Source organism: Lutjanus erythropterus, chromosome 16 (genome assembly GCF_056507025.1).
Source record: "Lutjanus erythropterus isolate fLutEry1 chromosome 16, fLutEry1.hap2, whole genome shotgun sequence".
In the NCBI taxonomy this organism is placed as follows: Eukaryota; Metazoa; Chordata; class Actinopteri; order Lutjaniformes; family Lutjanidae; genus Lutjanus; species Lutjanus erythropterus.
In genome coordinates, this window is record NC_139332.1 from 35,707,093 (window position 1) to 35,729,942 (window position 22,850).

At 39.2% G+C, this 22,850-nt stretch overlaps 1 protein-coding gene across 2 annotated transcripts in view; it reads left to right on the plus strand.

The window, feature by feature from the left end:
- col14a1b (collagen, type XIV, alpha 1b) overlaps nucleotides 1-22,850 on the plus strand; it is a 197,349-nt gene that overhangs the window by 15,533 nt on the left and 158,966 nt on the right. For both annotated transcript variants that reach the window (XM_084738506.1, XM_084738507.1), the window contains exons 3-4: nucleotides 3,384-3,527; nucleotides 6,943-7,026. In XM_084738506.1, the coding sequence (XP_084594632.1) occupies nucleotides 3,384-3,527; nucleotides 6,943-7,026 (228 nt within the window). The remainder of the gene's footprint in view (nucleotides 1-3,383; nucleotides 3,528-6,942; nucleotides 7,027-22,850) is intronic.

The window sequence follows — 22,850 nt, forward strand, 5'->3', positions numbered from 1 at the left end:
TGATCTTTATTTTTACTGCTTATTACATTTTTGTTCATACTTTTGCTTTCATACTTGTGCTTTACACCTTTTCCTGTTTGTTCTTATTTGTTTCCCCTCTGGTCTTTGCTGCTGTGATGAGCTGTCGTCACCTCAGGCATTAATAAAGTTAATCTTTCCTCTCCTCAGTCTGCGATGCCAGAGGGCTTCTAAATGTTCGCTCTCTTTTCTGGGCAGTTCAAGCCATCATATTTGGAAATAGCTTGAGGCTATTTGAGAGCACAAAAAGGTGTGTAGTGTGTGTTAAGTTCACATGCATAATGAATGGTTTCAGAGACTTGTTCAATAACTGATGGTCATTAATGGCATTCTCTATCACAGGTGTCTTCATCAGCAGCCATTTGTTCTGAGCTGTCCTTGAACAAGATATTGAGCCCCATCTTTACTTAAATATCAAGGATATAATCAGAATCTATACAGATTAGCCTCACAAAACTAATGTCACTCAAAGGAGCAATATCTAGCAATTGTGTGTCCAAAAAATGCGTGGTCTGTGGTGAAGATAGTGAGTTGGATACATAGTCTGTATATTAAATATCTTGAATCCCCCTTTAATATACAATCTATGCTTGAAGCAAGTTGTTTACCCCGACCCCTCCTCTTGAGACACAAAGAAGCTCAGGCAGGCTGCATGACAACTGCAGGAGTACAAGACGAGTGTAACATTGTACACTATAAGTTGATCAGCTGTTTATATGCGTCAGCTGCTTGTGAATGTAAAGCTGATATAGCTCTACACCTTGCCTTCATTTTGTATTCAAGAATCATGAATATGCAAATACTCCCTTACTGCTTGTTTCTCTCCTGGTGTGTCATGTAACACATGAAAAACTTCACATGGACATTTTAACAAGGTTAAAAACATGATTTCAATGGAGTTTAAAGTCAAATATGTCAAACAGTACTTTGTCGCAGTAATTTATTGTGTTGCAGCCTCCTGTCCATAAGTGTCCTCTAGCGAGTTGATTGAGAAGCAATTCGTGAAGTGTTTTGGATAAAAGCACCATATAAATGCAGTCACTTCAATTTCATAGTATTGCTAACTGATACAGCAAGTTTTTAGCCACTGACTAACGGGCTAACACCAGTCCTTTGGTTGTTAAAGAGCAGTTCACTGACCTGAGCTGTAAAAGCATTGACAGAAGCCTTTTAGTAGTTGGTTGCAGTTCAGTTAGCGTACAGAAGGCAATGATTCATGCACACTCTGCTGATGTATATCTGATCTCAGTGTGAGTCAGACGCCAAACTGTCTTTATGACCAAAAGGAACACAAGTGCTTCAAGAAATACACGGTACTGCAGGGCGAACCTTCTCCACATCCAGAAAATTTCATGTCAGGCACAAGCACATTTGGAAAAACTTGTCAGGTCTGTGAATGAGGAAATAGCTGAACCTTTGTTAACGAAAAAATGTTCTAGTTAGTTTAAAAAAAAAAAAAAAAAAAAAATCATGTGACGTGATGATCATTGGACAAATTACTAATTTTAAACAAAATATCTAAAATTAATGTGATTTTTCTGCCACTAAAATGTTAAAGATGTCTGCCTTCTCTTCATTTCATTTCTTCATTATTTTTCACTTCTTTCTTTTACTTTTTTGAGCTCTTATACAACTGGTCTACCACCTTAAAGTCTGTCTGTCACTTTGTTTTTTTTCTACCTATTGAGTGTTGTGTTGTTGTTCTAGGCCAGCAGAGTGCAGTTCAGGCCTTAAACAGACTTCTTCCCAAAATGTTAAGTCTACGGTTCACTGTGTGGATGTCTCTCAAATTGATATTTAAGTATAACACAGGACGGTAACATTTGACATGCAGTGGGCAAAGGCCTTTGTCTTCGTCTTCGTCTTCATCGTCATCGTCAGAAAAAGGACAAAAGGAGTCTAGTCTCCTGGTTTAATTGTTCCTTAAGGAATAAAAAAAGTTTTGCTGTTCCAAGTTTGAAATTCTTTGCCTGCAGTCTGTAGATCTTTATGCTGCTGAAACAGCTGTTGCAACTGCCTGTATTGAATTTATGTGAACATGATTACACGGATATTACTGAAGTTGTAATCCCTGCAAAGTGATTGTAACATTTAAAACAACACCAGACAATTTAAATTATCCTGAAGCAGCTATTATAATTGCAGGGAGAAGGGTAAAATGGATCTAGGATAAAAGAAAATGAGAAATTTCTACTATGGAATAAAATGTTATTGCACAAGTCTTGTGTTAATACATTTCCAAAGAGCAACAATAAACGTATCCTTCTAACATCCTTCTGTCACCCTAAAGCTCAATTGTTGTACAAAAAGTTCCAGCAAAAACAAGTGAAAAAAGTCAAACTTTTGCAATGAGTGACACATTACCTTGTTACAGTCAGTTAGCAGGATGAATTCATTGTGAGTTTGGTCTCTTGAGGGTTTTTGTTGATACTGAAAAGAAAAAGGAAAGCAATCTTCAACCTTTAAAAGTAACCTAACACCAGGCTGAAAAGCAGTGTTCTACTGTTCTCTGTGGTTGAAAGTTACTAACCTGGGTGTGGTCCAAAGTGTGCTCTATTACTATCAGACACTACTGGACCGACAAGCCTAATTTTTTGTGTGCATCCATGACTTTGTGCTGGAGGACCTCAGTGATTTACGATTTTTGAAAAACCTTTTTTTAATGCCTGTATGTACAAGTGACCAGTTGGACTCTGCGATGAACTGATTAGATTTCGATGGTCAGTGGTGTGGACTCAGGTCCATCCCAGTCTCATGAACGTGATTTATCAGGGGGAATTTTTTTACAAACTGGTCAAAGGTCACTGTGACCTCACTAAACACATTTTTGGCTGTAACTCAAGAACTCATATACTAATTATAAGAACATTTCAGTCAGATGTCTGATATGATTCTGGTAATGTTGGAGAGTAACTAGTACATGCAGCTTGTAATTAAATTACAAAATAAATGTAATTGTAGTCTGTTACAGTCACTGAAAAAATAGGTAATCAGTTACAGTAGAAAATGTTGGTGATTACAAAGAGGTTACATCCCCGTATTTTGGTTTGCCTGTTGGAGATTTGCACTCTGGTTAACTTCCTCTAGACCAGGTGTATTATTAGATATATTATATAATATGTGTTTCAATGGACGTCTTCACAGTATTTGACGACACATTGTCTGTTACCTGTTTGTGGTCAGCTCTGTGTGTTGTAAACAGACCAACTAGCCCACAGTTTGCAAGACTGAGGTTGAGAATCAGTCCCAAAAGAAAAGCCCACCTTTCTGGTCTGAATCTCACAATGCCTTACAAAGTGATCCACTTCATGTCTCTAATCGTTAGACTTCAACTGATTGTTTGCTCTTCTCTTACACTGGAACAGGTGGACAGCAGAAGGAGATTCAGGTATCGAAGCAAGACGCAAAGCTGCTCATCGAAGACTTTGACCCCTCTAAAGAATACAACTTTAAGATAATTGCAGTCAGTGGAAGGCAGCAGAGCAAACCACTTCTGGCCAAACATGAAGGTAAGAGACTTTCACTCAGGGAAATCTTCAAACCTCAATAGACTGACTCCCCTGATGAGTGATTGTGAAGGCTGATGTTAGCGGTTTTGGATTCATGCTGCCAGTTGTTCCAGAAATACTCTCTGACTTTAGACAGGAAGTTTCCAGAAGTAGCACCATACAATTAAAAGTTGCAGTGACCATAAGACATTCTGATGAAAAAGGTGGCAATCACAGTGAACAACACATGACAGGAACCTGCTGCTGAACTGATCTCTATGTGACATCAAGCTGTACTTGTGGTTGTGGCTCCAATCAGTGATATCACTGCGGGTGTTTTTCATCAGCTGTGATTGGCACAATACCTGCTGTGACATCACTGATTGGGGTGTGGCCACAAGAGCAATAGACTTGAAAGTTTGAAGAGAGCAACAGTAAGTTTATTAATAATACTAAATAGAGTTGTGATGATACCAGAATTTTATAGAAATAGCTTAAATACTTAATACTGCAATATCACAAAAAAAGCCTAAGGCACACTTTTTTTTTTTTAATGAACAACCTTCACACATTGCTGGTTAAGAAAAGGTCACAGAGCAATGTCTGATTCTGCTGTTTCAAACGGGACAATAAAGACTGAGCTGAACTAAGGTCTTGATTGATTGATGTGGTATTGAAAAAATATCGATTCCTCAATACTTTTGACAACCTTAGTACTGTGTAAGTGTAAGTACTCAAGGCCCTGCTTACAGTTGAGGACAAAATTATTTTTTTATTTGAGCTGTCACTTGAGAAAGCATCATACCACAAACAAAAGAAATCAGTTTAGACTTGAGAAAAAAAATTGTTGATGCTCATAAAGCAGTAGAAGGATGTACAAAGTTATCACAGTGTCGAGAACTGAAGTGAGAAGTATCATCAAGAAATTTAAAGAGAGTCACAGGTTCTGAATGGCTTAGTCAAGTCGGGAATTGTAGTCTCAGAGAAGACAATCACTAGGGCCCTGCACAGGAATGGACTGAGAGGTTGCAGATCAAGAAAAACTCCACTTCTGCAGAAGAGACACCTTCAAGCCAGAATGAAGTATGCGAAGGACAACCTGGAGAACGATTATGCATACTGGAAGCGTGTGCTTTGGTCAGATGAGACAAAACTAGAGCTCTTTGGCCACAGAGACGTTGCTTATGTTTGGAGAAGGGAGAGGCGTATAACCCAAAGAACACCGTCCCCACAGTGAAACACAGGGGTGGGAGTATTATGCTGTGGGGATGCTTCAGTGCATCTGGGACTGGAAATCTTGTTAAGGTGGAAGAAATCATGAAGAAAGAAGGGTATGTGTAGATTTTGAAAGAAAATCTCAAGCAGTCAGCAGCAAAACTTGGTCTGGGTCGTCGTTTTGTCTTCCAACAACGACTCAAAATATATGTCACTCCTTGTGAAGAACTACCTCCAGAGTGAACGTTACTGACTGGCCTGCACAAAGTCCTGACTTTAATCCCATTGAAAATCTATGGGGTGAACTGAAGACCAAGGTCCATGCCAGAAGACCATCAAATCTGGAGGAGTTTGAGAGCTTCAGCAAAGAAGAATGGGCTGGGATTCCTCAGGAGACGTGTCTTAGACTTGATAAAAACTACAACAAATGATTGCAGGCTTCCTATGTAGGTGTATCTTAACATCTGAATTTTTCATCCTTTAAATAGCAGGAAAATACTGAAACTTAGGACTACATTTTTGTTTGTCAATGGCACAACTGTTTTCTGCTACTTTAAGATTATAATGCTTGAGTAATGCACGTAACCACGCCTTATTTTGAGGCCAGCACACCCATGTCTGCACAGATAGGTGCAAGTACACCACGTGGGTGCTGGGTGAGAAAATGACAGTAGCGTTGGTCAGAAAATAGCAATGACAGCAGCGCTTTGCACCACTCTGCACCAAGCAGAAGATAGATCTCTGTGTGTGCAGGTTCTGCCTTAATGTTCACCTCCGTTGTTCAGTGACACCTCTGCTGTTTATTTGGCTCATGTTGTTTAAGCTGTGTTTTGTTGATGATGCAGTGCAAGACAAGTTGAGCAAAGCAGAATCGAATTCCAACAACAACAACACCACAAACAGCAACAAGAACAGCACGCCTCAGCTCAAGCTGTGGTTGTGAATGCAAAAATATGCCAAGTGAGTTGTTTACTTTGTTTCAGTCATTGACATTCAGCAACCTGCTGATATTTACTTGTCATCCTCTGCTTCAGGAAAAAAAGAGGTACTACACATAGACCTTTTCAACAGAATGTTTAATACAGAAATCCACAGGTGTGTTGTTTCCTCCTGACATTTCTTCATGTCAGGGTGGAAAAGCCCTTTGACTCAGCATTAAGAATATCATGCTGCTCTTCAGAAATAAAGAAAAATATTACAGTGTCCTCACCTTGCATGATCCTCCTATACTGACAAATATTCTGTTGTTGTTGCAGCACTGAATAAAAAACACTGTACAGCAAGCAGCGCTCTAGATCTAAATGTGGGTGATGTTTGGCATTTAAACAACTACAGTCACTGTTGCTGTTTGTGAAGCATTGGATACCAAGAAACTCAGGGTTGGCCTCAAGTCAAGGTGGGACTGGTTTCAGGCCCACCTTGACTTGACTTGAGTTTTTAGAATCATAACGTCACCTGTGCCACTTTGGTGGGGGACAGTATTAAGTGGCTGATTTTTAATTTCTAGCAAAACCTCAGTTTTGGATTGATCAGTCAGCAAATGAATGTCTCCTACAACAAGGGTTCAACAATTGAAAAGTATTTTTCTTCAAGATTCTCTCTGATCAAAGTGATTGATTGATTATATCAAACAAATAGTAAGGTACCAAAATAGAATAATAAGCCGACTTAAAACAGAAACCATCAGTGTAGATTCACTGAGATCCTCAGGCTCATCAGACCTTCATCACTCTGTGCCTAATCGATCAAAGTAAGTTAGGGTTTGATGTTTCATTTGCTGCCACTTGGCTTCTTTCTTACATAAAAGCTTAAATCAGCTCAGATTTTCTAATTTGTTATTCAGGTTTAAGGTATCTTTACTGGTCCATTGTATTATTGTGATTTTAGCAAGATTCTGTTTTGTTTTTTTGCCTCCATCTAAATACTTATAACTTCATGCATGTCTTTGGTGTGTTATGTTTTCTTCTCTTGGTTGATTCATTAATTGAAATCGATTGCTACAGAGCTGCAATGATTAGTTGATTAACCAAGTATTCAACTGAAAGAAAATTAATGACGACCTATTTTGGTAATTGATTAATTCATGAAAATAATTGGCAGATTGATAATCAAAGTAATTGTCAGTTGTAGCCCTAAATTAATATCATTGCCAAGTTACTTCTGTTTTCTTCTCCTTTCAATTCCTTAATGTAGATTCTTGCATTGTGTGTTTTATCCACAGCTCAGCGATCGGATGTTGAGATGGTTCAGTCCCAGAGGACAGGAGACAGCCGTGTCACAGAGGAGAACAATGAGATCTCAGAAGGTAAGATCCATGACAGGGAAACAGGAGGCAAACCAGGTGAACAGGAACACTGAAACAGAAAAGATCGACGCCACTGTCTGTTGTGAGTCTCTGGCCGTGTGGATTCAAGACCCCTTCTGTGTAACAAGAGCAAAGGAAGAATTTTTTGAATTGCCATGACAGGAAGACAACCTGTCATTCTTCAAGAATAATGTCAAAAGGGAAAGAAAGAAAAGTGTCCTGTAACCAAGAACAAGTTTTTTACAAATCGAAGAAGACAGTGCTGCCAACTTCTCTGTTTGGAGCGCTGTTCTCCAGAGTGCAGACACCTTTTTTTGTGAAGAAAATGTTTTAAAAGGATTGCTTCAACTCTGACACATGAAGCCATCATTTTTAATACCCTGACCCTTTTCATACTGATACTGTGACTGAGAACAAAAGAACAATGGCACAACAAAAACAGGTGGAAGCTGAGGAGGCCTCCAAGATTTGCCACAAATGGCTGCATTCATTGTTGACGCGGAACGAATTTGATCAACCCTGTAAATCACCTGTCTTTTTTGGAAACAAAGCCATTTAATGATGCTTTATTATTACCCGTCTCACACATTTGAAGAAGGAAGAAGGTCTGTGAATGTAATATTCCTGCCCTTATGCAGCGATTATAATTGAGCTTCATTCCCGAGAAAATTGAAGGAAAGGAAATGAAATGGTGCGAAAAACGGAGTTAAAGCAAGAGCCTGCAACAATCAGGAAATGAGTTGAGGGACGAGCGTGGTAAACAGGCCTATTATAATTTTGAAAGTGATTGTAAACACCCATGCTGAGGTGCGCAATCAGATACCACAAGGAAAACATAGGACACAACGAGGTAAGCCAACTTCTCTCCACAGTGTGCCTTTCTTTCTAATCGTAAGCCACAGTAGCATTGGGCTGCACAATTAAATGTGTTACAGTTGTGGTTTAGATGAAATTCCTCAAAGCTTTACAAAAGGTAGGATTTCAAATGGTGTGTTTGAATTGGTGGGCTGATTTATTGAAAAGCCTTTCCTGTGTTTTGTTCCTCAATGAATGCACACAGTTTTGGACAAATTATTGGAAACACTTTTGAATAGCAGCCATGATCATATTTTCTTTTGTGTTTCTGTCTCCTTCAAAACCAAAAAGAACTCAATAAACATTTTGTTGAAAAGATCCTGCAGCGTAAGAGCAAGATGTTTACCTCACCGTGTTTTGTTGACAGAAACCTGATGTTGTGCCATGTTCCTTTGCAGCTTTTGAAAGCGTGATGTGTCCCTTTGTGTGAGTGGTGTTGTGTTTTGAAGCCTTGAAATGGAGGAATAGTGTTAATGATGGTACAGATGAGACTTCTGGCAGACGGTTAGCCGCCGTCTCAAACCCAAATTACAGTGTCTGCCCTGAAAATCGTCACGATGGAAAATATAGTTAGTAGTTAAAATCTTTTTCTTTGGTATCTAAATCTAATCGGCCTAATCCCGTTTATTATGTCTTTATCTGTCTGAAGTCACATTTGCAGCGTGGTTAGATTTCCTTTTGATGAAATTGTCCACTTCAGTTTCTGTTTTGGTCTGTGGTACAGAATGAGAAAGAGAGAAAAAAATTCTCAACATTTTTAACAGAACTTGAGCTTTCTCCTCACTGCAAATCTTATTTCACTCCATCACCTCAGCACTTCCCATGTAATTACAGCCTGAATCCTCTAAATGGGGATTTTATTCTTCTCTCAGCAGCACCAGACCTTTCCAGGAGAGGTTTGGTGATTGGTGATTTTTTTTTTTTTCCTCCGGACAGCAGAAACTTTACAAAACCGTCAGAAATTTTCTCTGCTTCTACTTTAAATTACTTAGCCTACAGTATGTTAAGTCAACACTGATGTCCCAGGGTCATTTTAATCCTGTCTGAGGTTTCATGCAATTACTGATTTTCTTGTGTGGCATCTGAGCTATATAATGCAGTATTGGAGTGTGGTAGTATCAGACTTGAGATTAGATGAAACCTTACTGCTCTTATTGGGGAAGTGAAGGGGTTGCAACAACAAATGAAAGAAGATTAAAGATGTGCTTTTGTTGTCTCATGGTGCAAGAATGAGACTGGACACTTCAAGATATTTACTTCATGACATTTTTTTTAAAAAAAAGCTCAACACAAAGAGATGCCACAGAACCAAATGTCGTGCATTATTCAGGTTTTCATCCAGTCTCTGACTCTTTAGATGTTATATGTAGATTAATGCTCAGTTCAACTTGTTAAATCTGCTGTCTGGGTGCTGTGGAGCTGTGGTGGTGGTGGCTGAGTTCCACAGTCAGAAAATGTTAACTCGCTCTACACATGGTCGATTTGTATTTACGTTCCCTCTGACAATTGCGGGATATTTATGAATGTTGGATCCCCCAGTCAGAGCTGGCTAATGTAGCTGGGGAACGGGATGTCTGTTACCTCCACAACTCGATTTTGGATAAGAGGTTGAAGATGGATGGATGGAAAAGACATGGGAATCATGGTTTGGATTAAAATAACTTGTTTTTTCTGCTGTTTCCGTAAATCTTGATGCAAAGATGCAGTGAATAGACGAGACTGATGTGTGCTGTGTTTCCCTGAAGCATGAGGGGAAAAAAGGAAGAGCGACTCATAAAAACTGTCACTTTTCGCCTCCATCGACAACACTTCTGTAGGCTGTGACTTCGAGCATTGAGTGGGAAGCTGGGCATGCTTGTCATCATCATAGAAACTGTTGCCCACATAGAAAGATTGTGATGTTTTTATTTGGTGATGCCACTGCCTTCCCTGCTCACACAGCTCCGCTGGCTCACCGGAGCAGATCTGTCTCTTATCTGTCTGTGACACAGCCTCCAGTGTTAGTTGGGGCTGTGTTAATTTATTACTTGTGACGTCTAACCAATCAAATACTGCTATGGTTTTTCAAAACCGTGATATGGTCACTACTACTAGATCACATACGTAGCCTTACTAAGCTCTCAGGTACCATGTGCTTGGCAATTAAATAGAACCTGATAATTTGATGGATGTTAGTGGGAATCCAGTAAATGGTGTGGCATCTATGCTTGTTTGCAGCAGTCTTGGAAAAAAAAAAGTTTTCAAATTCAATAGCTGGGATTAAACCCCTCTAAAAAGTTAATTGGAAAAAAGTCTTTATTAAACATCCAATCTTAATCTTAATCATATGTACAGAATGGAAACAGCTTCTTTGGTGCATCAACACTTTACTGATGTTCAAGATGTTCCAGTGATGCTTCTGCAAAAGTGACAGATCTGTTGTCAGCCATTTCTCTGTGAGAACATTTATGGCTTGACAGATGTTTTAAGATGGGTGCTAGACTTCACCGGCTGTGTTTGCACTTGCTGCGCAAGACGAGTGAAAGCAGAGGGAGCGATGTCAGACCAGAGGGAAGGAGGAAGGAGGGTGGAGGCGAAGAGCGAGTCCAAAAAGGATCTGATCCAAAACGCTGAGATAATTACAGCTACGACTTCCACAAAAGTCCTTTTTTTGACTCATTACTGCTGCCTGGGTGTTGCAAGATTGCTACTCTTCTCCAGTCTTCTTCTCTTTCTTCTCTCTGTGTCTGTCACTTTGTGTCAGACGTGTCAGTCTAATAACTATATTTTTACAAAGGTTTATTACCACATTGTGGTAATATAAATTTTCTAAAGACAGCACTCTCACCATTTGAAATAAACTATCAACACTAACATCCAACTCAGTAAATTTTAATTTTAGAAGTTGTGTTCATGTGTATAATTGAAGGTTTTGACATCTACATTAAAAATCTGCATTTACTCCTTAATTCTAAATGAAAATATAGGCCTGTTTTATGCAGATGTAAGCAAACAGTAATGTGAACACAAATCTTACACATCAGAGTGGCAGTAACTTTGATCTAGTTATTGTTATTCTGCATTTGAAGAAAAAAGTACATTTGTACAAAAGTACATTGATTGATAATTATTTGTTTTAACTAAAGCATTGATGATCATTTGGCTTAAAAACATGACATCCATAAAATGATATAATAACTAATATTTATTGTCATTCATAGAAGTTCCAACATGTAGACCCTGTTATATGATGCAGTCAGAAGTCAGTGTTAACTCTAGTGTGAAAATCACCTCCCTGTGTGTTTGTTTGTTCTCTCACCTTCCTGTTTTTTGCCTCCCTCTTGCCTCCAGTCACTCTCTTTCTCAGGCCATCTCCTCCATTTTACCAGAGTTGCCTATAAATATAAAGGAGTCCAGCAGTAGAGCCTGTCACTGGAGGAGGCAGGCCATTAGTGGAAGAGTGAGAGCGAGGTCTGACTGGGACCAACATAGTAACAGTTGGTGATGTTTGTCAAAGATCCCGTGGTGTGTCATGTCGCATGGCCTGGCAGTGAGAGTCGCCATTTGGCCAAAATGTCAGGAAATGTTCAAAACATTCAGAGGGAGTAAAGAAAGAAGGGAGAAAGGAAAAGAGGGAGAACGTCCAGTTTAAATGAAGAGCCCAGAATGATGTATGAGAACATTTTTGTTTCCTGAATAACAATCAAATAACTAAAGTGTCTCCAATTTACATGAATATGAAACAGACAAATGCAATACATTCTCAAAGCTGAGACCAGCAAATATATTTTTACTTTCCAAATTACATTATTAAACAAATTATCTCAACTGCATCAGTTAATAGTTTGTCAGTAGTAGTCAGCTGTCAGAATAAACAGTCCATTAGCTGGTGTTTGTATTAATTAGTGCAGCCTGTTGTTCCCAACTTGCACACATTAACACAAACACTAATGAGAAGGACTATGCAGGTATTTGTCTTCATATTTCTTCAAAGTTAATTAGATACACATGCTAAAGATAATGCTGATGCTCTGTTTCTTACTTGGAGTGGAAGTGAAGCACTCCACAATTCAAGGTTTCACCCAGACGATGATTAGCAGAAATTATTAAAAGTGTTTGATTTTAACAGCTGTAAGTGGGATTGTTGACACCACTTGTGAGCTGGAGAAATAATTAAAGGTCTGTCTGAAAACATGGGCAAATTTTCAAATAGCGCTGCACTGTGTTACAAGTGAAAAGTATTTAACCTTGAAATTCATAAGGTTTTAGTTTGGAGCCACTAGCTGTGTTTGCACAGGCCCTGATGGTCCTCTAATTATCTCAGTAATAACTTTATCAGAATAAAAATGCCTCATGTAACCACCTCAATCAGAGGAGACTGGCCTGATCTGAGGGACCTTCTAATCTGGCTCACAGCGCTGGTGTAATGACACTGAGGGTTATGAATTGTGCCTGTATTTATGTGGGTTGTATGATAATGACATGGAAGCTCCGTCGTCTGGACCAAGTCGGCACACTTGGTTATTTCCGACACTGTCAATAGCAGCACATTATAGACCCATTTCCTCTGATTTCTACCTTGAATAATAATTGCTCTAGACGCTGCGTAACTGCTTATCAGAGAGAACTTAAATTCACTCAGAGAAATTCACTTAAAGGCTCCTCAGTAAAATAGCTACTTACAGTAATGTTAGATGTCATCTCTGTCTTCTATTCTGGCACATTAGAGGATTCACAGTGGGTCAAACCACTGTGGGCGTGTCAAAGTTAAATTCTGATTAAATGCTTTGGGTCATGAAAATGCCCATTTATCAGATCACTTAATTTAGCGTCAATGTAAACAGAGCTGAGCAATATATTGACTATATTTGTTATATCCGAGTATTGATTAATGTGTGACATAGCTGATGATCTTGTTTATCTAACTTTACTACAATGTTTTCCTGTACTTCCTGTACACTTTGTGAGAAAAGCTAAATAATCTACTTAGCAGCTGCAAGTAATTATGATTTTATTTTATTTTTTTTGCTGTGGTGGGAAAAAACACGAGAAAAATATCCATCGCTTCTAGCTTTGAAATGCATCTGGAGGACGTCCGATTTTCAGCTATTTTAACTGTCTTTAATCTCTCCACTCATGGCAGCTAACTAGTTAGCTCACATCAATTCCCTCTAGACCTCCATCACATAGGTTACCCACAAGCCCACCTTCCTTAAAGGGGAAGGCTCGGCCAGTAACACACAGGTGCAGTTGGTGTGTATTTCAAGTCCATTACTTTATTCCTCATGTCAGATTCTCCCGTACAAGTAAAAGTTCTGTGTTCTAGATAAAGGATAAAGGTGTGTAAGTATTAAAGCAGCATTTACTGAATGTGTCAAAAGTAAATGTAGCATTACACAATGAGCTGTAAAATGGTTGCTGTCAGTGTTTTACTATTATATCTGTTTTTGGATTAATGTTACTGCTACATTATTATGTGTGTTGTATTTTACTGTTGTAGATGTTTAACTAATTAATATACTGTTGGGTAGTTTAATCTACATCAGTGCATCATATTCAAGATGTTATTTTGAAGCTATACCGCCCAGCCTTTATCTCTGATCAGATTTCAGTTGTGTTATTATTCTCATCTTTACATCTTACTGAAGTCTTTCTTCTTTTTGGTTTGGTACTGTCTCATTCATTAGCCAGTTTGATCGTGCAGTTTGTAGATTTTTTAGTGATGTGACTATTTAAACTCTAAACTGTTGTCTGTATTCTCAGTTCAACACGTTCACCTTTCTGATCTCTCTGATCTGATGGTTGCTACATGTGGATCTTTTGATGCTTTTGATTTTGTGATTTTTTTTTTAAAATCTGCTTGTGGTCACAGTGATATAAGATACTGTTGACTTGGCTTCTTTTACAGCTGATAAAATGCTGTTTATTTTGTTATATCAAGCTGCAGAATGCTGTTTGACACCAACATAGAAGATAATGTATGTATGTACAAAACATACAGGGTGTGTGTTTGTGTCTGTGTGTGAAAGTCTGTGTGCCTGTCAGGTGAGTCATATAATTAATCCTTTGACTTAATGTGCATGAGTAGAATGTACTTCATCCACATGCATTCACTTTGCATAATTAATGGGTTAATTATGTGTGTGTGTGTGTGTGTGTGTGTGTGTGTGTGTGCGCGCGCAATACACCTGCCATTTGTCCAAACTGCTCTAACTTGCTGCAGGCAGGGGACAGATGGAGGAGAGAGGAGCCAAATAAAACGGAGCCTGATAAAAAGCTTTGCTTTTTTTTTTTTCCTTTTTATACTCACCCCACCACCTCATTCTTTGCTTGTCATATTGACCCCCCCTACCCCACACACACACACACACACACACACACACACACACACACACACACACACACACACACACACACACACCCCTTTCTTTTTTCATCAACTTTCTGCTTTCCTCTCTTGAGTGCTACCTGTGTTTGACCAGATTTTATTCTCCATCACTCTTCCTCATTTCTCATCTTCGATCTTTGGTCTTTGACACTACTTTGCTTTATTTTTCATTCTGCCAGTCTTACCTTTCTTTTCTCCCCTAATAAAACTTTATTACATATATGTATACAATAATTTTACAACTTAAATAGTCAGATATAAGATATAAGAGATATTTTTCTCATCCCTGTTGTTTTCTTTTGTTGATACCTGAAGTATGAATTCTGCACCAGTCTTATTTAATAACATCTAATATTGAAAACAACCCTCCCTATCCCTATCAGGATATGAAAACAAAAAAATACTTACTGTTATTTATCTGTTTTTCTCCACTGTAGAAGAAGAATAGATCATTTATCTGTCTTCTTTCTCCTTATCCTGTCTGCTGTAATAGATACTGTGCAGATACATGTGCTTTCTGGAGATGATGAGAATATAAATTGTAGACCATATTTGCTGAAAGTATGGAACTTTTTTCAATTAAAGTATTACATTCAATTTTACACGCTCCCCTCAAAGGTGCATATAAATGTTGGTTATCATGATAAGACTATCAGCTGTCCCAATTTTTCCTTCTATTTCTCTCCCTTCTCTTTGTATCTCTCTTAATTTTCACTTTCAGTCCTGTCTCAGCACCATTTTTGCACTTTCCTTCCACCTCTTTCTGTCTCCTTTCTTACAGCTTCACCTCTCTCCGTCTGCTTTTCTGTGCTCATAGCTGACAGTCTGCTCCTTGCCCACACTTGCTGAATACCACAGCTATAGCCTCACAGGCCTGTTCTTGGGCTGCTGCCTTGCTGCTGATCAGACTTTTAACAGCTGCCTGCCTGCCTGCATGGCTGTCAGTCTAAAGATTTGGCTGCTTGTTTGTCTGCCGGTGTTGTGCTCGTCTCTGCAGGTCACCTAGATACTCTCAGGGTACAACAAAATAGGTAGGAAGGCAACCAGCTCTACAATTTATGTCTTTGTGGAATCCTCATACTCGAATATTAAATACGCGTGCCCTGTAGGCGTGAAAAGAAGCTTTGAGAAGTTTGGAGATTGCTCCTTCACAGTAGATGACAGCAGTAATTAGTTTGGATTCACGGCAGCTACAGTGGGTTCCAAAAATGACCCAATTATTTGGTGTTATCAAACAGCTCCTGGAGCACAATCCACTTCTACATTGTCTATCCATATACTCGTAATACTTAGGGCCGTATCTTATGCTGATCTAAAGCGCAAAGAGAAAGTGTGAGGTGCAGTGGATTTAATTTATTCAAGGTGTGTCTAAATCCACAGGGGCACCAGTGATATTTTGCTCTGCTCCGCCCTTTGCGCTACCAGCGCAAAGCAGGATGCACCTATCAGGTGTACCCAAGTGCCCTCATTAATTCACAGGCGAGTTTAGGCCGAACATGCAATAAACCAATCAGAAAGTCAGCTCTCATCACCTTTAAGAGGCAGGTGCACCAAGAGGAGGGAGCATGACGGCGGATTTACCAGGAGGAAACAAAGAGAAAAGAGGAGACAGATCTCCTGTTTCATGGAGTGAAACCAATACAATAAATGAACCGCAAATGTCAAGCAGATATGTAACTGGTTATGTTTTAACCTGAAGCACCTTGAAATTGTGTTGTATTTTATAATTGTTATCATCATTATTATGTAGCTCTGCTGGCTGAGGAGCCGGGGAGAGGGATGGTGGCCCACTTGAGCCGGGTGGAGGAACAGTTATGCAGCGGTCCGTGCTCCTCCTTCTTCTCCTCTCTCACGTAATCCTCATATCCTCCTCCCATCCTCGCTCCTCTGACCAGCTATGAAACAATCAGAGAGAGTTTCTGAAGTTTGAAGTGCGCAAAATTATGCATGGATGTATCCAACCAGCTCTGACAGAAGCACACATAACGTTTTCTCTTCGGGTTGGGCCGGACTGATGCAGTCAAATACAGTGTCTTGTACATTTTGTATGTTATCGATCATAATTGATTAATCCTTGTTTTTCTGGATCCCAATAAACACGCAGACACAAACAGCTGCTCCAGCTGTCATGCTGACTCATCTGATAAATACAGCTGTGAACCCGGCCCGTGCGCACTTTGCAGGTCTGTTTAGATAGATAGATAATAATTTCTTCTTTTTTATAAGTGAGTTTATCTTTAGAGACACGTGCGCACGGCTGTTTAACATGAATGAAAAGTGGTCTGTGATTGTGAAGATGTGTGTGTGTTTCAGCCAAACATGCCAGGTGCTATCTTGTGCTGAAACACCACAGACCTTGCAGTTCAACCACGTTTTAGCTGGTCTAAAGCACAAGTGGTTTTTATGCCAATGCGTTGAGTGCAAGATAGCAAATGCGCCGGCCACGCCTCCGTCACATCAGTCATTGATGACATGCATAGCATTTTCTAGAGGATTTAATGGGAGGTTTTAATGGGAATGTTACATTTGGATGTTATAATGATAATGAATAGGATTTTATTTATTTATTTTTTTCCAGTTTCTAATATTACATGAGGTGCTCAGGAGCTACTACTCTCCTGCTAATGTGGCTTTTAAAGAGTACACAGTCTTTATTCCTGAGTTTATTTTTGCCTGCAATGAATTGTTGCAGCTCAAGGTGTTAAAATCCTTTTATATCTGAGGTTTTCAGAGTGGGAGGCAGATCTCCCTGGGGGGGAGCTCCAAGCAGCTACAGGGGAGGCTCAGTGAATGGAAGTGAAAAAACATTACATTAGTTATCACCAGGAGACAACATAGAATAGCTTAAATGTGTGTGATTTGGTTAAAGAACTAGATCAGAGATACAGAGAGAGTTACTGTTTTTTCCATTTTTACCAGAGTCAGAAACTAATAAATTACCTTTTTTTATTCATTTGGTTTAGTCTGAAGTGAAGTCTGACAGAAACATTAGACTCTCTAAATGATCAGATCACATAATGATCTGATAGACATCCAAGAATTGAGTGAAACTAAGCAAGTAACCTAAAGGGGGCTGAATTTTCCTGTGTTTGTTTGAGTGGTTGAATGTCTCAGACTTTGAATTCCCCTGCTTTAGATCTTAATGATAACAAGTCAGAAAGGAGATATCGACTGCTTCAGAAGTGGCCTGTCTGGTTTTGACAATGTTAAAGTTTTGTCGAGCAGGGCACGGACACCTGACCGCGTATCCTTTCTATCACTGTACTGGTTTAAAAATGGAACATGCGCTAAAGTAATGGAGTTTGTATTTCTGTGGCACCTGCACCTCCTTGTCTTCCTGCTCATCAGACAAACTATTTGTCTGTCGAATTCTCTTGCCGTCTGTCCTCCGCTGTATGATGAATGTGAAGTGTAATCTGACATGAGAGCACTATAACTCATCTTAGCTCTCGCTTAGCTCTCAGAGCACCCAGGTGGCATGCACAGGTGTCCCTGCAGGTCAGCACATACACCCGTCTGTCCTCCCGTCTAACCTCCTGTTTGCCCTCCTGTCTGCCCTCCTGTCTGCCTGTTCTGTTGTGGGTCACAGTGTTCTCGTTTGGATTGTTAACAGTAGAAAGAGATGAAGGAAAGTATGCAGCACATTAAGAACTTCTGGAAACGCAGCTGTATTCTAGTACCTTCTTATTGTTAATAAAGCAAAAGTTCATCCACTATATGTGATGAAGGCAGTTATAGATGATTTTATTTTTGAGTGCTAATTTACCTGCACACAAATGTCTTGTGTTCTGTGTGGACAGATGGTCCCCGCCGTCACATCTTTACATTTACTTTCTATTAAGTGTGAAAATATTTTATTTAAATTGTTCATTAATTCAACTCCCAAGAATTGTTGGAAAGGTCTTACTCGTTTTCAGGTTTTCTTTCTTGGGCCTACAGATGCTGTTTTTGTTCCTTTACAACCTTTTGCTCCCTATAAAGAACATTCTTGTAAAGCTGTTTGTGTTGTTGGAGACACTTTGTAGTTGCACTTGTAGTGATTGGATTTTGAATGAAAGAAATGTTTAACAAACCGTGAAGTTAGAGCTGTGTGTGCAGGAGCCAGAGGATAAACCTGTATGCACAAACTTTCCAACGCACAGCTGCCATTTAACTACTACTACTATCTATGAGAAGGGCTATTAGTAGTAATATCGGTACTCAACACCGAGCCTTCTACCATCATGACATTGTGATTTAAAAGCCTTCTGTACTTGAGGTGGTGTGTCTCTTCGGGGTTGGTGTGAGGCAGGAGTTTTCCGTTTTTGTCTTGTAGGAGAGGAAAACAAAGAAGCTGCTGCTGCTGGTCATCATCATCATTCTCTTATTAAAGCTGACCAGTTTGATGAACCCAAGATGTGTTAGTATGTTTCCTTTAACCGTTCCACTGAAGCTTAGCTTCTTCAGCATAGCCAGTCAGCTAACTTTGTTTCAAGCTTAACACAATCAAGTTATAGACATGTGGTGCAAACGTGAAGCCCCTTTAAACACGGCACAGGGATGCATGTTGGATGCTCACTGCGTGCTTCCTTCACTGAAGAGTTTACTAAGCTGGTGAGACAGTTGTTAGAATGACAGTGGGAAATAGTGGCAAGTCTACTTTTCTGTTATGGAACAGCTAATGCTCCCTCTCTCCCCTTGAAAAACAACAATGCAATGTTTCACTGCGGGCATGGCCATATGCCAATTTGGTACACATCGCCCAACCCTACTCGATGCCTTTTAGTATAATGACTGAAATAACCCAGTACTAAGTAGCATTGAATCTTCTCCAGTCAAACGATGCCTGCATTTAATCCTTTTTGTACCCAGATTTGTATGGCCTCGCTCGCTGTCAATCACCGCAAGTGATGTAATGTGATGTCTGGTTGGTCCACTGCTGCAGCAGATACAATCTATACAGTCTGTGGAGAAATGAAGTGCAGTGTGTTTGAAACAACTGGCAGAGGTCAGCGTGCTGAGATGCCACCAAAACAAATGTATGGCTGTACTGCTGTATATTCTTATTGCATCTGATAAAAATAAATGCATAAAATGTTGGATTATTGCAGGAATTCTTCCATTCACATGATGGGTATTGAATGTAGTAGGTTATCTATTGGTATTGGTATTGATATGATTTGGTATTGATGTATAGTATGACCCAGCCCTATCTATCAGTAGCTGTTTTTGGTAGAACCTCTTGTTGACCCTTCAGGATATATTTATGCTGTGAAACATCTGTAATGGGATGTTCCCTCCTGAGAAGTCTGATGACACACCACACCTCTAATTCTCCTGTAACCGCCAGGCCAGACTTTTATGTTGAGGCTTGTCCCCTCAGAAAATAGCAGGAGGGAGAGTTACATCAGATGCTGTGTTGTAGTAAAAAAAACACCACTCTCCTTTCATCTGACTCCACACAGATAAATAAAAACTTTATAGGATTGTGTGTTGAAAACAGTCAGTCCAACGCACTGGTCACCAATATTCACAAAGCCAAAGACAAAAGTGTTTGTAACGTAGAATTTTAATAAGGGCTGGGGTACTATAGTTACATCCCGATTCAATGCTATCATGATACTTGGGTCAGGCTTGATATGCATTGTGATTCATGAGCATTGCGATTGTGCCAGTTTTGCTTTCAGATATAACAGTCTGTTGTGATTTCTGTTTGTTTTTGCTTATGTAAAATTACACCATTCAAAAAAGTTGAATCCTACATTTCTACAGACTGTATATCATAATTCATATTTCCAAAAATAATGATTATCACACGTCAGTCTTTCTGAGTTTTATTTCAACAGCATCACTGCTTTACGGCATATGAAAGTAGTAAAAAGAATACAATTTGAAGTAATTTGTTATTTAGCTGTTCCTGCTAATCAAATAGTGCCATATACAAAAATAATGAGTAGAATAAGATGTCGTGCCATGATTAAGAGCCCCTGAAAAACCCTGGGCTTGACTACATGTAAAAATGGTAAATAAAAGGTACAATACAATACATTTTCATGGTTGATGTTTTTTTTTCAATTGCCTGGTTAGCTATTATTAAATCACAACAAAGATAAAAATTAATAGTCATGCTCATGTCATGACGGTCTGGACAACATCTTCACAATTCAAGAAAGTAGTGAAAAATTTCAACTCCAGTTTTTCAGAGTCCAAGTTGATGTCCTGATATGTCTTTTGATTGTCTGTCTACAACCCAAAGATATTTAGTTTAATAATAATTTAATGGTTTAATTCGTTTTTTTTACTACTTGCTTGATCGGGCGAGTGAGAGTGCCAGATTTACGCGCCAGACAGAAGTGTTTTACTCGCCTCGGTCAAGTGGGCGTTCCCTATTGTAGAGCCCTGACTGGGAATTTTGAGTTTGAGTTTTGACTCTTTGAGGTTGCTGTAGCTCTAGTAGTAGTGGTAGTGCAGTGTGAAATTTTGAAGCCTAGTTGAACAGTGAATTAGCAATGTGAAGTCAGCAGCTACTAGTTTGTTTCAGAGACCAGAGAAATCACCTGCCTTTATGTAAGTATGTTTTATTTTAATCATGTGAGGTAAAATGGACCCGTTTGTTAAGATAAGATTATGACAATCGCGATACTGATTTACTCATCAGTTGGAATTCCCATTGTGTATTATCATTGAGCTAATGGACTAAGCACAAGTTAAGTGTAAAAAATTTATTTGACAATCCAAAAATTTATTCAGGAATCATAAAATGAAAAAAATTACAACACATAAGGGAATTAAGGTTTTTTTTCCTCCTACCCTGAATTTGAATGTCAATTTAGTTTCATCTGTGGCACTGTGCACATTTGTAGTAGTTTTGTATTTAGAAATCTGCTTGTAATAGTCCTCAAACTACCCCCAACTCTAACTCTCTGTATTCCCAGAGTGAGTGTCTGTGTCTTTAACCTATGTTATGTGTGTCTGTATGTGTGTGTATGTATGTCATTTTATCACTGTAACAATGGACACACTGTTTATAGTCTTTGATAGTGTGTCAATCCTTGAGACTTTTTACTTTACTCAATTTTACAGATTTGAGGTTTTCAATAACTGCACTTGACCTAAACATCTGAAAATTGAAAGATGTCATAGATGAATAATAGCTTTATTTTTGTTTTTTGTGCACTCAGTGCAGACTACACACACACACACACACACACACACACACACACACAGGTACTGACTCAAATAAAGATAATTTGCATTGATGGATGAACAGGGAGAAGCACACCGGTTGCCATGGCAACATTTATTGTGTAAAGGGACATGGATTTGTTGATGGTTGTTGGGTGTCTGAGTTTTGACTAAAGCTTGACAGACACATTATTCTGGGATGGAAACAGTTCGTTCCTTGTTTAATTTTACTCCTTAAAGGAACAGTGTGTAGGTTTTAGTGTGGTTGCAAACAGTTCACCTTCACCTCCCCCTCCAGGCGTATTGAACCTGCGGTGACTGTGATTGTGTAAAATGTGAAACGTCAGATCTACAGCTAAATCAAGGTTCTGAAAACAGGATACTAATCTTGGTGAAGAATCATTTTCATAATTTACTCATGTCGTTTAGTGTGCCATTACCGCTTTGCTCAAATAAGACACTGCAGGAAGATTTTAAAACACACACGCTGTGCATTGATCTTTTTCAGGATTTTACAATCTTGCAGTTCTGCTTAGTGTTACATTTCAGGGCATCGTTTTGGCAGCAGAGCAGCAGGGAGGCAGGTGTGGGCTTGCTTGTGTAACATTACAGTTATATGAAGACATACTGAGCTTTGTCTTTTATTGTATCACTGTTATATCCTGATACACTGCCTTACCCAATTGGAATTCAAATCATTCAAAGGCACGGTTCAGTGATCCATCTAAATTAGCACACGCCGTTTGTATTTGTCTCAAGGCTGTCGGTCTGAGTTAGATCAGAGTGTCTGTCTACTCACAGAATCGACACTGGAAAGTATGCGTGTGTGTTCTTACATTCCTGAACCTTTGTATGTGGAGCAAATGTCTTCAAAAGGACATCAAAGTGAGGTTAGCTGAAGGTGAAACTGCCGTATACGTTTTTCTTTTGGTATAAATCGCATGCAGTCCTCAGTAATGCTTACCTGACCTGATATCACTTTTTAGATTTTATTATGTTTTCTTGCATGCAGGCACCCATTACATCTGCTCATTTCACTGCATTTTGAAAATCAACTTGCATAGACTTGAAGCGTTCTGCAGCGAAGTAATCCATCACAGCGAGCATGTGATACCTTCTCTTTTGTCAAAAGTTACATAATTGTTGTGGAGTAATGTGGCTGTGAGCGGGGACAGTTCTGAGATTTATGAGTGTTTAGAGTTGTCACCGGACAGCAACCCTTAAATTCAAGTAATGAAGAAATTATTTTCTTCATAACACAAATGTTGACCCGTTGCCTTCAGGGTTTCTTTTTCTGACAAAACACAGAAGCTGATTCCTGCTCCCATCTTTAAATCCTTTGAGCTTTCTGCACACACCAGCAAAAAGGCTTTTAAAAACAGCGCATGTTCCAAGGGGCTGGTCCATGCAACGTAAATGCACCTGTGTTGCCATTCAA